Source organism: Erpetoichthys calabaricus, chromosome 9, assembly GCF_900747795.2.
Source record: "Erpetoichthys calabaricus chromosome 9, fErpCal1.3, whole genome shotgun sequence".
Taxonomy (NCBI): domain Eukaryota; kingdom Metazoa; phylum Chordata; class Cladistia; order Polypteriformes; family Polypteridae; genus Erpetoichthys; species Erpetoichthys calabaricus.
Window position 1 is genome coordinate 142751567 of NC_041402.2, and position 15659 is coordinate 142767225.

General features: G+C 37.9%; 1 protein-coding gene across 4 annotated transcripts in view; it reads right to left on the minus strand.

Moving 5' to 3' along the window:
- Positions 1-9542: 9542 nt before the first annotated feature.
- LOC114658183 (alpha-2-macroglobulin-like protein 1) overlaps positions 9543-15659 on the minus strand; it is a 291504-nt gene continuing 285387 nt past the window's right edge. The window contains exons 34-36 of one of the 4 annotated variants that reach the window (XM_028810274.2): positions 12002-12107; positions 11597-11638; positions 9543-10479 (exon numbers count right to left, since the gene is read on the minus strand). In XM_028810274.2, the coding sequence (XP_028666107.1) occupies positions 10451-10479; positions 11597-11638; positions 12002-12107 (177 nt within the window). In that variant the 3' untranslated portion in view covers positions 9543-10450. The remainder of the gene's footprint in view (positions 10480-11596; positions 11639-12001; positions 12108-15659) is intronic. The other 3 variants (XM_051932110.1, XM_051932109.1, XM_051932112.1) reach the window with 3 other exon arrangements.

Here is a 15659-nt window from a genome sequence, read left to right on the forward strand (position 1 = left end):
ACCTGCCGTTCCCGAGACGCACATACTGAGGTCTTTTTGTAAGATAGTCCACGATCCATGGCACTAGGTATGAAACTACTCCCATCTCTGTCAGCTTGTCCTTAAGGAGCAGAGGTTGGATGGTGTTGAAGGCGCTAGAGAAGTCTAGAAACATAATTCTCACAGCACCACTGCCTCTGTCCAAGTGGGAGAGTGATCGGTGTAGCATATAGATGATGGCATCCTCCGCTCCCACCTTCTCCTGGTATGCAAACTGCAGAGGGTCGAGGGTGTGTTGGACCTGTGGCCTAAGGTGGTGAAGCAGCAGCCTCTCCATGGTCTTCATCACATGTGATGTCAGAGCGACAGGCCGGAAGTCATTCAGCTCACTAGGACGTGATACTGTACCTTTGGGACTGGGGTGATGCAAGATGTTTTCCAAAGCCTCGGGACTCTCCCCTGTTCCAGGCTCAGGTTGAAGATGCGCTGTAGAGGACTCCCCAGCTCCGACGCACAGATCTTCAGCAGTCGTGGCGATACTCCATCTGGACCCACTGCTTTGCTGGTACGAAGTCTCTTCAGCTATCTGCTCACCTGCGCTGCTGTAATTGTGGGTGGGGATGTCTCTCCTATGCTGGCATCAGCAGAAGGATGGGTGGAGGGTGCAGTACTTTGAGGTGAGAGTGGGTTAGGGTGGTCAAACCTGTTAAAGAAGTTGTTCATTTGGTTTGCTCTCTTCACGTCTCTCTCGATGGTGGCACCCCGCTTCGAGCTGCAGCCAGTGATGATCTTCATCCCATCCCACACTTCCGTCATGCTGTTATTCTGAAACTTCTGCTCCAGCTTTCTCCTGTACTGCTCTTTCGCCGCCCTGATCTGGACTCTGAGTTCCTTCTGCATGCGCTTGAGCTCATGCTGATCACCGTCTTTAAAAGCCCTTTTCTTCTGGTTCAAAAGGCCCTTGATGTCACTTGTAATCCATGGCTTGTTGTTAGCATAGCAGTGTACAGTTCTTACTGGAACTACAATGTCCATACAGAAGTTGATGTAGTCAGTAGTGCAGTCAACAACCTCCTCAATGTTCTCACTATGTGATCCCTGCAGGATATCCCAGTAATAAAAAGATAAAAGATAAATTAAAGTAATAGTGTTGTCATTTTATATGAAGTGATGAAGATGATCCATTTAGTTATAAGAGCTACAAAAGTCTTTAAGGCTGAGTGAGGCAGTATCATAAAATTTGCAAACTTCTAGACAGGGGTCATGCTTTACAATTATTAACTCCATGCTTCCAATGAAGGTTGTGCCCCTGGAATGTGGATAGAGTGTCTTTGAAACCACTTTTACATATTTGTTAGTTACTTTTTAGTTGGAATGTGGGACTAGGCACTTGACTTTTAAGAACACTTACCTTCCTTACATATAACAATGGTTCAGAGTATTGAAGAGTGTTTTAATTTTAATTAAGCTGACACAGCATTCCAATGGAGTGTTGCTTGCATAGACTGCCCCCCCCCATTATGGTAATAGTATATACAGTAAATATTCTGTATATTACATATAATCTTCTGCCAAACTTCCTAAGTTGTGATGAGCTTTAGCAGTCCATAATATTTAGAAATCTGAATTAGTACAAACTGGCTTTTGACATTTCAGAGTTTCCATCTCTCGACAGATCGTCATGCTTGGCAAATGTAAGTGCATTTTAGATCCTGTGTGCAATAGGTGACTAGTCTTTGCAGTACTTTGAAGAAAAGCATAGTAAAGTTCAATCTTCTCAGATTTGCAGTGGTTTTAATGTATCTTGACGGAGAAACCGCACGTTCATTTATGTGTAAAGCGGCCCAGCTACCCAATTTCAAAATTGTATGAGTCAATTATACAATGTGCAGCATAAAGTGAATAAAAAGCTAGTTGATCTATCTCCTTCAAGCAGATTTGACTTCTGTAATTACCTAGGGGCAGGTTGTTCAAACTGTTCAGACAGGATCATACCTAGAAGTAAGAAGTATGACTGGACATGCTGTATATAACTACAGTTCTTAAGTTGCTTCACTGCCTTAGAATTATGTGTGGAACCTGTTTTAAAATTCTCCCTCTCACATACAGTAGTGTATAAAGTTGTAAAATTGTTTTCAGCCATCAAGCTTTACAGAACTAATTCATTCTTACACTCCACGCATATGTTTGTGATATGAATGATACAGATCTTGTTAAAATTTCAAGAGTAAATAAAATTACTGTACTTGCAGAGCACACAAACACTGATGTGACTTGCCCACAGCTTTAGGGAAGCCTATCAGTCCCTCTGAATTGTCTGCTTTAGCATAACGTATGCTTCCTTAATCTGCTGCTGAGGTGTTCATAGTGATTTTTATATTGCTTTTTAACCAACTATAATAGTTTTAATTGACAATTACAATTCTGTTGTTGAGGTCAGTATTGGAATTTGGTTTGGATAGGAGGGGAGATGCTAAAACAAAGATAACCAGTTATCAGTTTTCAATATGAGTTAGGAAGAATTTTAGCAATTGGACAGTCTGAACAGAAAAGCTTCATTTTAGGGATGAAACTTTGAGGCAGAACCAGGAAATAAATAGAGGCAAATTTTAAAAAGTGGGTTACATACATCCAGAAAGTAAAACAACATGTGTACAGAGGAGGAATATGTGAGGTAAATCGATAAATTGGGTTCCTGATCTATTAAATGGTGCTTGTAGAGAGTATGGTATAGACTGTAAAGTAGTTTTAATTGGGTTTTTAATAATTATGATTTCTACAGTAGAGTCTGATGTAACTAAAAATGGTACCCTTGGCAGGGCAGCATGGTGGATCATTGGTAACATTGCCGCCTCACAACATAGAGACCAGGGTTTGCATCCATGTGCTCCCTGTGATGAGTCTGCATGTTCTCCCTGTGTCTGCATGAGTTTCTAATGGTTGCTCTGGTTTCTACCCACAACCCAAAAACATTTAGGTCAGGTAATTTGGCAATGCTAAACTGACCCTAGTTTGGGGTTGTGTGTGTGTGTTACAAGAGACTGGTGCCCCATTCAGAGATTAATCCTGCCCTTTGGCACGTGCTTGCTGGGATACTCTTCAGCTTCCCTGCAATCCTGCACATGATAAGCAGGTTTGGGTAATGGATGGATGTTTTCCTGGGGAATAGGACTGAAGGAAGAAGAGAGGTCCTTGTGAAGTAAAAGAAATAGATTTATATGCTGACTTAAATAGTACAGAGCATAGAATAGAGACAGATTTGGTGAGAAAGGGGATCAAGAAATTGTTTCAGCAAAGCAGAGGAAACAGTCCTGCATGTTTTTAGCAGAGATTTATAATAACTCTTAACACATTAACAACAATATTTGAAGTAATACCAAAAAAGGATAAAAGTGTAATATTCTTTATTAGCTCTGGAAGCTTCCGTAAATGATTCAATGAGTCTTGTGTAAACTTTGTGAGAATACAAGGACCCAGAGCAATTAATCAGCTTCTGTGTCTGACAAATTGCAAATGTGAACATTGTTTTGGCCTTAAACAGAAGCAGAGCTCTTTCAAAGTGTTTTTATGGCACTAAAGATTTGTAATGTATGCATTTTCTGTACACTTCTGTATGCTTTGTCAAGCAATGAATTTGAAGGAGCAGACAAGGTTGAATAGTATCCATTTTGACAAGGTGAGGATGGAAACTATTTGTGTGTAACTGAGTTTCTCAACTAATCTGCTTGACTTTTTATCTATCCATCCATTATCCAAAGTTTTCAACACATTCAAATTTAAAGCCATGCTTCTCACCTTAAAACTGTTTTCCATGGCAGAGAGGAATAGCTGAATCCAATGAAACAGTTTAAGGTCATATGGATTTTGTTGATTAAAGAAAAGGATTGTTAATCATGAGATGATCACTGAATTGGAGCAGCAGTGACTCTACTATAGTCGCTATATCATAGCCATGATGGTGAAACAGGAGAAAAGTGTTGTGCCCCTACTATTTATGGTCATAAAACAAGGGTAGCAACTGATATTATAAAACTGCTGGAACAAGATGCTGAAATAAAGCTTCTCTGTTAGGTATTTGGGCTCAATCTTCATGAAAGGGTGACGACCTTGGCTACCCAGATAACCTAAATATAAAGAATTTGCTTCAGTGAGAAGTCAAGCAAAATGACACCTTTTATAAGCTAACTAAAAAGATTACAATATGCAAGCTTTTGGGGCAACTCAGGCCCCTTCTTCAGCCAGGATGATTACATCTTGATTACATCTTGCCTGAACAAGGGGCCTAAAACAGTACAACACCCTAGTACTTCTTTGGACAGAAAATAACCACTTGAAGTGACTTTGGCATATAGTTGTGATAACTCCTGAGTGGTTTCTGTTGAAGGTAGAGTATATTAACCACAGACCCCTTACTAACCATTGTAGAATCTGAATGTCTCCCTAGTAATAAAGGGATCTGTTGATGCAGGACAATCTGACAAACCAGGCTTTTCTGTGGTGAGTGCCCTGCTCTACTCTCATTTACCAATGACCGTGCTCCAGCTACATTATTCAGTTTGCCAAAAGACAGACACTTGTACTGTAGACCTGATCACCAACAACAACGAATGGCTTACAGAGAACAGGTTTGCCTTCAGACACAACAGAGAAAAGAGAACAACTGAAAACTGCATGCGCACTCCAGATGGGAGTTTTGAATATTTTGTCTGATGTTTTATTTAACTAGGGGGATTCGCCCCCTGCTCGCTTCGCTCACCAACCCCCGTGTTTGGTTTTCCGGATACTCACTTTTAAGATTTTTTTTTCTTTGAATTGTTCCTATTTTATTAGTTTCACTTTTATTTCAGAACTTCTGTAAAAACAATATTTGTAATCTTGCAAATCCCAATATGCTGAATCTTTTTAATGAGGTCAGCATAGGTTTCTCTCTTTGGAATCTTAGCACAGACAAAACGATCTACATCATCAGCAGTTAATAATTTTTTTTTAAAACTTTTTTTTAAACTTGGTAAACTTCGTTTTTGAAATTCTCAAGATTCTTTATTTGTCACATGCATAGTTATACAGGACAACACGCAGTGAAATGCATCCTGATCCGCTTATCAAAAAACTGTGCAAAGTTAGAAGAATATCAGAATAACAAAAAGTCATCTGCGGTGGGTTGGCACCCTGCCCAGGATTGGTTCCCTGCCTTGTGCCCTGTGTTGGCTGGGATTGGCTCCAGCAGACCCCCGTGACCATGTGTTCGGATTCAGCGGGTTGGAAAATGGATGGATGGAAAAAGTCATAGATTGAAAGATAACAGTATAGGAGAACATAATAAATAAGTAAAATTATGTGAATAAAGTAGAATTAAGTGTTAAGGTGCGATAGTGTAGTGATTATTGTGCAAAACCAAAGTTAGACTGGTGCATAATTAAATGAGGCAGTTTGTTTGTTTGCACTACTGTGATCTTTACTTTCTTTTTTATATTTTCTAATTTTCCTACTTTCATATCATTTAACTTTCTCCACATGTGTATAGCGCCAACATTTTTTTTTTGAGCCTATCTAATTTCACTGGTTTCATAGTCTCTAACCTCCTCTGCATGTGTTTAGCGTCAACGTTTGTAAAGTTCTATTTTACTTTATGAAGTTCTACTTTGTCTTTTACTCATTGTCTTTTAATTCTGAACCAGATTGGACATGCTTTTTTTTCAATTCTACTTCTTCCGGGCTGATAATTACTTTCCTTATTTTCTGAATTTGCACCTCGATTATTCTTTTTTGTTCTTTTTTCTCCAACGCATTTGAGTCTCTTTTCTCCGCGCTGCTTTCTTCTTTGCTTAGATGTCGACATTTCCTTTATAACGTACTGTCCTTATACGCTTTATATGCACTGAGAGCCCTGGATCTGTGTGTGCTCAAATCCTTCACAAGACTGAATGTTTTCCTGCCTATTGCCCTATTTGATAGATTGTAAGTAGGGCGTGTCTTGCAAGAATCTCATGTTCTACGTCATCAGCGAGACGGTCCTGGGTCTCTTTTCTCCACGCTTTTCTTTCTTCTTCATTTAGTCGTCGACGTTTCATTTCTACCTTATTCATTTCTACCGTATTGACCTTATATACTTTATATGCATTGAGAGCCCTGGAGCCGTGTGTGCTGCATGACTGCCTTTACACTACTGATTTTTTTTTTTTTTGATATTGCTTGTAAGTAGGGTGTGTCTTGCAAGACTCTCGTTCTATGTTCCAGTGAGATGCACCATGGCAGGTCTCTTTTGTCTCGCGGGTCTTTTAAATGTCTTCCGAGAAGATCACGTATCTTAGACTTGCTTTTTGCTTTCCAGGACAGGATTTCTTTTTATAATAGAGAGATGTATTATGTTGTATTGGTTGTCTTTTGTTTACATTAGAATACTCTCAGTGGGGTGGAGGAGGAGGAGGTTGGGAGCATTTACTGTAAAGTAATAAACACATTGTATTGCTTACAATAAACCTGACCTTAAACTGATTATTGCCAGGGTGTAGTATTCAAAATACACAACTTAGACAATAAAGATAATAATAATAATAATAATAAATGTAAGACATCTTGCCACAGTTTTGACATTCAGTGTTTTATTATTACTACTATTATTATATTTTGTCCTGTCTTCTGCACCTTGCACTTTTACACCCATCACCTGCATGTCCTCTCTCACCACATCCATAAACCTTCTCTTAGGCCTTCCTCATTTTCTCTTCCCCTGGCAGCTCTATCCTTAGCATCCTTCTCCCAATATACCCAGCATCTCGCCTCTGCACATGTCCAAACCAACGCAATCTCGCCTCTCTGACTTTGTCTCCCAACCGTCCAACTTGAACTGTCACTCTAATGTACTCATTTTTAATCCTGTCCATCCTCCTCACACCCAATGCAAATCTCCTGTTTTTTGTTCAGTGCCACCATCTCCAAACCAAATAACAAAGCTGGCCTCACTGTTATGCCTAGTAAATAGCCATTAAGTAGAAATTTAAATGTGTTTTTTAGCTTAAGGCAGTTATGAATACTGCTGTGAGAAAGCAGCAACTTCCAAGAAATGATTAATGTTGCACAGGAAAAGTAGGGCTATTGAGGGCTATTACTGTTGTTACAAACTCGACTCAAAGTCATGGAAAAGTTTGGGGCAGCCACCCATATACAGTAATTGATTTCCTGGCTGCAAAGTTGAACAAGTAAATACAGCACTGATGTGCACAAAACCGAGTCCAGAACAGAACAGAACTGAGAGAATAGGGAAAAGGTGGAGGCTCATGAAGGTCTTCAGCCATTGGTTCGAGTCCAGACGTGACATCACAGGGGCTGGAACCGTTAAGGTCTCCTTTCATAGGCTCGATCCCGGAAGTGACGTCAAGAGGGCCAGGTGGAATCTCCCGTGAATGGTCTACAGGAAAGGGAGAAAAAGAGTCAGTGCACTCTGCCACATCCCGGTATGACTCAGAACTGTCCTTACTCAAGCCCTTTAGCTGCCTCCCATGCGCACGTGTGTGACACTGTATATAGTTTAATGATTAGAGATGCTAAAAGTTAAAATAAACATGTTTCTGTCCATGTTTTGGCACAGGTTATTTGTTGAATTAAAAGGTGAGCTAATAGGCTACAAACATGATAATGTACCAACTAATATTGGGCTTCAAATAGAGAAATGCATGCTGTAATTGTTGACAAAATAAGCTAGAAACTTGTGAACATGTTTAATTTACGGATTTACATTTTGATGTAAAATGTTTTCATTTTTTGAACATAACATAAAATAATATTTTCTAATCTGTTAATTTAATTTAGATCATGGTGGTCCAGATCTTATCCTGACAGCATTAGGCCCAAGGCAGGATGCAACCTTGAAAGGGATGGCAGTCAATCTTAGCCCCCCTTTTTGTGCACAGCAATGTTTTAATTTTTCACTCTTTCGTTTTGCTTTGACTGTTGTGTGGAAGTGGAGAGACCTCTGGGTTGGGAAGGAGGTAGCCAAGAACTTCAGATACTTCAAAAACTGCACACACAAAGCAAGGAGAGAAGAAATTATTCAAGAAAGCATTTTTTTTTTATTGGAGCATACAAACCATTATGGCCAAAACAAGAGGAACAAAACCTGCAATCAATGGATTTCTTTTCCTAAAAAGACACCAATAATGAAACATACTGCGTACATGTGGAAATAATGACCCTGTAAATTATAAACTACTTAAATTATAACATTATGGGTTATCTCTCACTTCCACTGGACAAATAACAAAAATGACAAACAATACTTCACAATTGAAAATGATGAATTTTCTTCAAGTTCAAAATTCACCTGTTGGTTGGGTTAAGAGATGCTCAATCACCAGAAAACAGCTTGCATTTTTATTATTACAGGAAAATGTCAAAAAAATGGAATGTTTTTACTTTGGTCTGTACTTCTTGGACTCCAATGACCTGCTTGTCTGAATACTATGTTATAAAAATTAGCCTTTGAACCTTTCCCTGGAAAAGAGCAGTCAAAGTTAACTTCCAAATGTATACTACATTTTGAAGCATTCTGCAGCAGCTTTCCTTTAACTGATTTAAAAAGTACTATGGGTATTTTACTTAAAAACCTGAATGTCAGTTGATCTGTATCCTAAATGTTTATTTTTGGCAATTATTTATATAAATACACTATGAATGAATATTGTTGAGTTGAAAATGTCACATTGACAAGTGATGGACACTTGCAGTGCAACTTTGTTTCCTGATTTTACCAGAGGCGTGACCACGGGGGGGCTGGGGTGGGCACTGCCCCCCCTGAGACAAGCCGTGCCCCCCCTGCGAAATGCTCTGTCTGTCTAATGAAAACTCTGGAGGAGAATAACATTTGATTTTCAAAACTGAGTTGCTTTCCAATCGGCCTGTTTGAATTTGGGGCGTATCCGGCAGTGTCTCCTCCACTAGACAGGCACCGTGCTGCTCACAGTTCACTTCGCCGCACATTTTGCAGCACGTTTTGAACCTGTTGACTGCATTCTTTAATTAAAACAGCGTACACGTTTCATTCTTCTTTTATTTTCTGGTTGGTAACACCAAAGGCTATGCATAGGTGGCTTATTAAAAAGCAGACATCTTCAACCTCTGTTCCTCCGCAAGCTGCTGGCTCCACGGTTGAGCCCAGCACCGCTGCTACCAACACGGAGCACAGCACACCCACGTCAGGAACTGAAACTCCAAAAGATGTGGATAAGCCTACACAATCCTCCAGCTTGCGCCCGTGTCGGGTACTCCAAACCTCTGCCTTCAACAAAATATACACTCCGGTCTGCCTGACTTAAATATGGATAGCTCATCCTTGCCCGTTTTAATTAATTATCCCAAGCGCGCATTCGGAAAGACACTCAGATGTTTTAGTGCAAGCTGGTATCAGTCACGACCATGGCTTGAATATTCTGTTGTCCATGATGGCAGCTTTTGCTTTGCCTGCCGCAAATTTAGTGTTTCCAAATAGGACCGCAAGGACATATTCACCAAACACAGCTACACTAATTGGAAAAAAGCTCTAGAAAAAGACGGTGGTGGCTTCCACAAACACGTGTCTAGTATCCCGCACGTCAGAGCCATGTCTGCATCACAGCACTCATCATTGGTGTGTCTTCAGCTGCATGCGAAAGCTCTTTCTCTACTTTGAACCGCATTCTCGCTCCACTCCGCCGAACAATGCTGCATTCAAGGAAGAGAAATTTAGTCATTCTGGCACACGAGAAAAACATCACAGAAAATCTAGATATGAATGAATTTATTTCAGAATTTGCCAAGAGTAACCACAGACTGGTCTTGTAGATAATATCCAGGTTAAATACTGGAAACTGATGTCCTATAGCCTCCCATGACTTCAATAAGCCACGTTTCTGTTCTTGCTCTCATATGTTGTATACATTTGACTTTATTGATATTTACCTTGTAGATGTAGTTCTATATTTGTTCACAAAAAATAATAATACAAGTTCCATTACCTCTGTTAATTTTATTGAACAATAGGTTATGATTTATGCCACAATTTTTGCTTTTATATGTTATACAGTATAAAACTATGTTGTTATTATTATTTGACCCCCCTACAAAAATGGGGATGGATGGATGGATATTTTTTGCCCCCCCAGACAAGCCAAATGCCCACCCACACATGATGTTCTGGTCACACCTGGATTTTACTAACATACCTTTTGGCTAATACTGTATAAAAACCAGAATGAATGTGACTTACATGAAACAGTACAGAACATTCACAATGCTAGTACTGTAGTTATTTATGAATAGTAATCATCTCTTTATTGACAATTCAAAAGAAATGCCAGCCAGCTCTGAAAATAAAAAGAACATGTAGAAGGCTGGTTTCCAACCACTACTTGATGAATTCCAAAAGGTGTTTTTTGTTTCCAACAACAGAACTTTAGGAGAAAGAATGTCCACATTGGGATGATTTATATTTCTTCTTTCAGAATTCATGACTTTTCTCTTCACCATCTGAAAAGTAAGGTGTCTTTTAAGATATTTTGTGCATAACATGAGAACATAATTCTAGATTCAATGGCCTATTCACAGGGAACACCTTTAAATCATACCCAGGTGTTACTTCCAAGGTAATGCTTGTAATTACTAAATGCTCTAAAAGTGTACAGTTCTTGTATTGACTATAAATTTTGATTCTACTTCAAAATACTGGACAGCCTACAAACTTTTGTTCTTACTTTCACACAATTACCAACATCCTTCCACATTGCCACTGCAGCTCTAAATGAACCGCTTCTAAAGATCCTAATATGGCGAGCATTTATCCGAAAAACAATGAACATTAATAGGATTACAAGTGTGACAACTCTGATCTTAAATGAGTTATCGCTGTGCTAATCCTCAGAAATAGGAGTTTAAACAACAAAAGTTTGCAATGTCATGTGAGGGCTGTAAAGAGATTTACCTCATAATTTAACCAGAACTTAAGAGTCTCTGGATCAGAATGGGGTGGTTGGGTCATTGCTCTGATGTCTGCTTCAATCATAGTTACTTGTCATTAATAGGACACAAGTAAAGGACAACACTCCACAGGAAATGGTGAATTAATTGGAAAATTACAAAAGATAGTTGAAACCTTAAACCTATATTAAACATGAACATACTTCTATATTTTTTAAGAATGTAAATCCAACACTGCTACTTTTTCCTAAATGCAGAATAAGTCAAATGACAGACATTTAAATGTTAAATTCAGTTAGAGATAAAAGGTGGTCAGTGATCATGAAACTGGCTGGATAAAAAAAACCTGTGGCCACAGTGGACTCCCCATAACTGGGACTGTAATTTATTTTTTTTTACAGTGCATGAGTTTTTATAGTATCAAAAATGTATACTTTTCTTGATATCTTAATGAAAATGGAACTTCCTCAACAAATTTTCTTGAAGGATAATGTTCCAAATTTTCAATGAAATCAGTTCCCTAGGAGATGAGGTGTTTTAAGTGGATAGATAGACACAATATAATGGATTTTCATGTTTTATGCACACTTTCACCTAAAAAGGAAAGCTGGTACTGTTGTTATTAAACAGCCTAATAAGATAAACACTTATATTTAAAAAAAAACTATACCTGTAGTGCAAGGAAATCTGTATTCAGCTTCAGCATGATCATCTGCAAAAAAGAAAAAGACAAATCCTTTAGTAGAAAGTTTTTTTTACAAGACCACGGAAGACAAGTTATTCAGAAAAGACTGATCAGCTGTAAACTGCAAGAATAGTTGGAAATGCTGCAGTGTGTAGTCCACTGTGGTTGAAGTCATGACTGAAAAAGGGCAAAACAAGGACACAAATAACTGTGTTCAGCTTACTGGGAAGTACTCTTTTTATTCTTTATACAGGACATTTTAATTTGCTTTTTTAAATTCTACAACAATATTTTGAAACATAACCATCATGTAAACCAAAAGTACTGCATGTAAATTTAAAATGAAACCGAATAAGATGGAATGAACATTGCTTATCATCAGTGGCTTACTTGTTTGGTAGTAATCATAAATCCTGACAGTCGCTGGTTTCATATTCTTCACTGCAATCTCCTCTTGAATGGTGAAGTGTAAAGTCAGAGATTTTCTTTGTACAAGCTGAATAAAACACAATAGAATGGCACACGTTCTAAGATAACAAAATAACAAAAAATGCTGAAACAAAAAAAAGAAACATTTTGAGGGATTTTGAGAAATGTTTTAGAATAAGAAAAGAAAATATATACAAGATACCCATTTATTAAGCTCATGCAGACAGCTATTACAGAGAGACAATTAAGAAAAAGGGAGAGAGAAAGCAAGGGAGGTGATGTATAAAGTAAAAAGATCTGAAGGAAAAGGGCTTGACTGAAGAGGAGGTGCAGGACCGAGCTGTTTGGAGAAGGTGGATCAAGAACATCGACCCAACATAGAAGTGAGAAAGGATGAAGAGAAAGAGTCCATCCATCCATCCATCCATTTTCCAACCCGCTGAATCCGAACACAGGGTCACAGGGGTCTGCTGGAGCCAATCCCAGCCAACACAGGGCACAAGGCAGGAAACAATCCTGGCAGGGTGCCAACCCACCGCAGGAAGAGAAAGAGTATACTCTTTTATTCCCTTTTTCCTGTACTTCTCATTCGGGCCTGACTAGGTTTGAGCAAACATTCCTACCACCAACTTGTCCTGGGAGAGTTGTGGAAAATCTGATAAATAAATATATATAATACTGTATATAATAGAGAGAGAGAGAGAGAGAGAGAGAATGAATATCCACAGTCCAGTTACACCATATAAATATATATAGTTGTATACGCAGGTATAATGGTATGGTGGGTCTTTTTACATGGACTATATTTAGGGTGTAACAGGAATGTAGATTTTTTTTCATGAAGTCTTCATTTTCCTCTAGAGTGGAGGAAGAGAGCACCCAGAAAAAATAAAGATAAAAGCCAAGATGTAACAGCAGATGCTCATCATTTGACAAACAGAACTTGAAAAAACATCATTCTACGTTGGAAAATACCAATGGGCCAGCGAATTACAACGGCACAGTAGCTGCGTTAAATGCTTACTTCATGTCCCAGGTGATTATGGCTTTAACAAGGTAAGCTTTCTACCAGCTGATACAAAAGCAAGGTGAGACTATTCAACAGTTTGTTACGCGACTTGGACAAGCAGCTAAAGACTGTGGTTGAGGGTGATAAAGATCAATCAAATCAGCAACACCTTTTTAAGCAAGTGCACTTCAGAATACCATATTAAACAATAACTAAATTTTCCATGAGTTATTGAGCGTACTGGAATGAATCAAAAGGCTTTTTGTTAATTGAAGTTGAACAGAAATCAAGTTTCTTCATAAATCTGTTGATGTTATCCCTGGCTGTTATTATGTTAACATCACAACCTTGCAAACTACTATTCAAAGTGTCTAAGTATATGAAAATATCATCAAGGAAAGCCAACCTAAGAATCCAAATAGAACAGGAAAATAGGTTTACAGGTACATGAAAAGCTTTCCTCTTAATTGGAAAAATCTTTTAAAGACATTACACCTCAAAAGCCACTTTACTTCCGTGTGATGAAGAACATTTTCATATAATGAACACATGTCTTCACAAAATGAGTCTTCAATGCTTTTCCTTTGATGGAATTTACCACTTTAATGACATTTTAAAACACAATCCATTTTAGAAGATAAAGATTTTGATGCAAGAGCTTCTCGATGCAAAAACAGTGTAGCATCATCTCTCGTAAACTGACAATGGCACCATTTCAATGTCATGTCATAGCCTTGGCGCCATCAGTGCATACAAAAACACATTTCATCCAGTCAATATCACACTTACTAGTGCATTGCATAAAAGTGCTGAATAAACATTTTCTGGTAGTATTAGCCTCTAGTGGTTTATAAAATAAAATATGTTGTCTAACACCATTTTTGGTATCACAGCTTGCAAATACTATGAATTGGGCACAGTTACAAATATCTGTTGATTTGTCCGTCTGTACTGAGAAGTACTTGCACTTCTTAATATTTTCAAGAACTTGTGCTCAACTATATTTAATCTATTTAATGTTTTGTATATCCTGTATTGTATCTGTTTTAGTATTCTATGCAGAAAATATTTGTATCTAATGTTACATATACTCTGCTGTTCTTTTTGAGACTCTGTGAAGCACCTTGAGCATGGGAAAAGTGCTATGTAAATAAAATGTATTATTATCATTAAAATCTCTTGCCATGTTGCTTATTCTTGTTTGGATCGTATTATTGGAGAGAGGTATTGTTTTGAGGTTGTCAGCCTCTTTTTCACCAACCATTATTTGTACCATATCAACAAAAAATACTTTTTATTAATTTTGTTAACTAGATATATTGGACTGTTTAATCATATGTTTTAATATTTTGGATTGATATACTATTGTCCTTTGGTGTTTTGAAAAGCGCTTTTGAATTTATTATTATTATTTACTTCTGATATTAATACTGAGCGCTCCACTTCTTTTGGTTGCCACAGTAGTATAAACCTCCACTTCCTATTCCAGAGTACTCCTTTCTTCATGCATTCTATTCAATTGCTTCAGGAGCAATGATAATAATGTCAGCCCTCAGTACCTTCAATAGCAGTGGCATTACTATATATAAGGGTTAAAGTTTGGTGTAATGCCAGTGAAGAAAATCTGGATTTGTTCAATTCAGTTATGGTAGTCAAATAAGCACAAAGGGCTTAATGGGATCTTTTCATTTGAATGTATTCAATCTATCTCATTATGAGACATACTTTTTGCACCCATTTTCAATACACCCATATTTTATACACACAATATGAGACACCATTTTATACACTCATTTCATTCATCAGTCTAATGTGTCTACTGTTCACATTGTAGAAATATTTGCAACTGTTGCAAATCTGACAGCATGAGTATCAAGGCAGCAATCAAACCTGGATGGCATGTTAAGTTAGGCACATAATCATCATAACTCATTATAACTCATTTAGGCCAATTTTGAGTCGCCAATTAACTTAACAGACATGTCTTCACGTTAGGGATGAAAACATACTGTCAATATAAAAGCTGACCTCTAAAAGGGGTAAAGATACACCATTGCAGTGGGAAATCTTATTGAAGTCTTAAGAGATGTGTGGTAACCTCTGTGCTATCACTGTGTTCAATTTAAGAATTTTGAAAGGCAAATATAGTTAATATCGAATGAATATCTTTATATATAATGACATATTCTAAACTTACAGATATCCATTTTTTATCACTTAATTTAGTTTGTCATGGTTGATAAGCTGCTTTGCCCATTTTCCCTAACTTGTTCCTCTTTTCCTTAAGTGTCTTTTACTTGTTAATTTTTTCCTTGTAATATATGAACTTAAATTGTGGGGCCTGTAACTACTGCTAATTCCTCAGGTATGCTGCCAAATATGGCTGGTATATCAGGTCTATTTAAAAGGCAGCTCAAATCTATGGTTCTTCACTGGGCACTAAATGTTTCCCACTGTGCCAGCAGCCTTTCTCTAGAGTTGTTCTGTAGCTTTTAATTTGATTTGCTTTTTGGTTTAATTTTTGGATTAGCATCTTGGATTGTTGGTAGCTCTTGGCAATTAATTCTTTTTATTGAATGATTACTGATACTAGTGTGAATACAGAGAGAC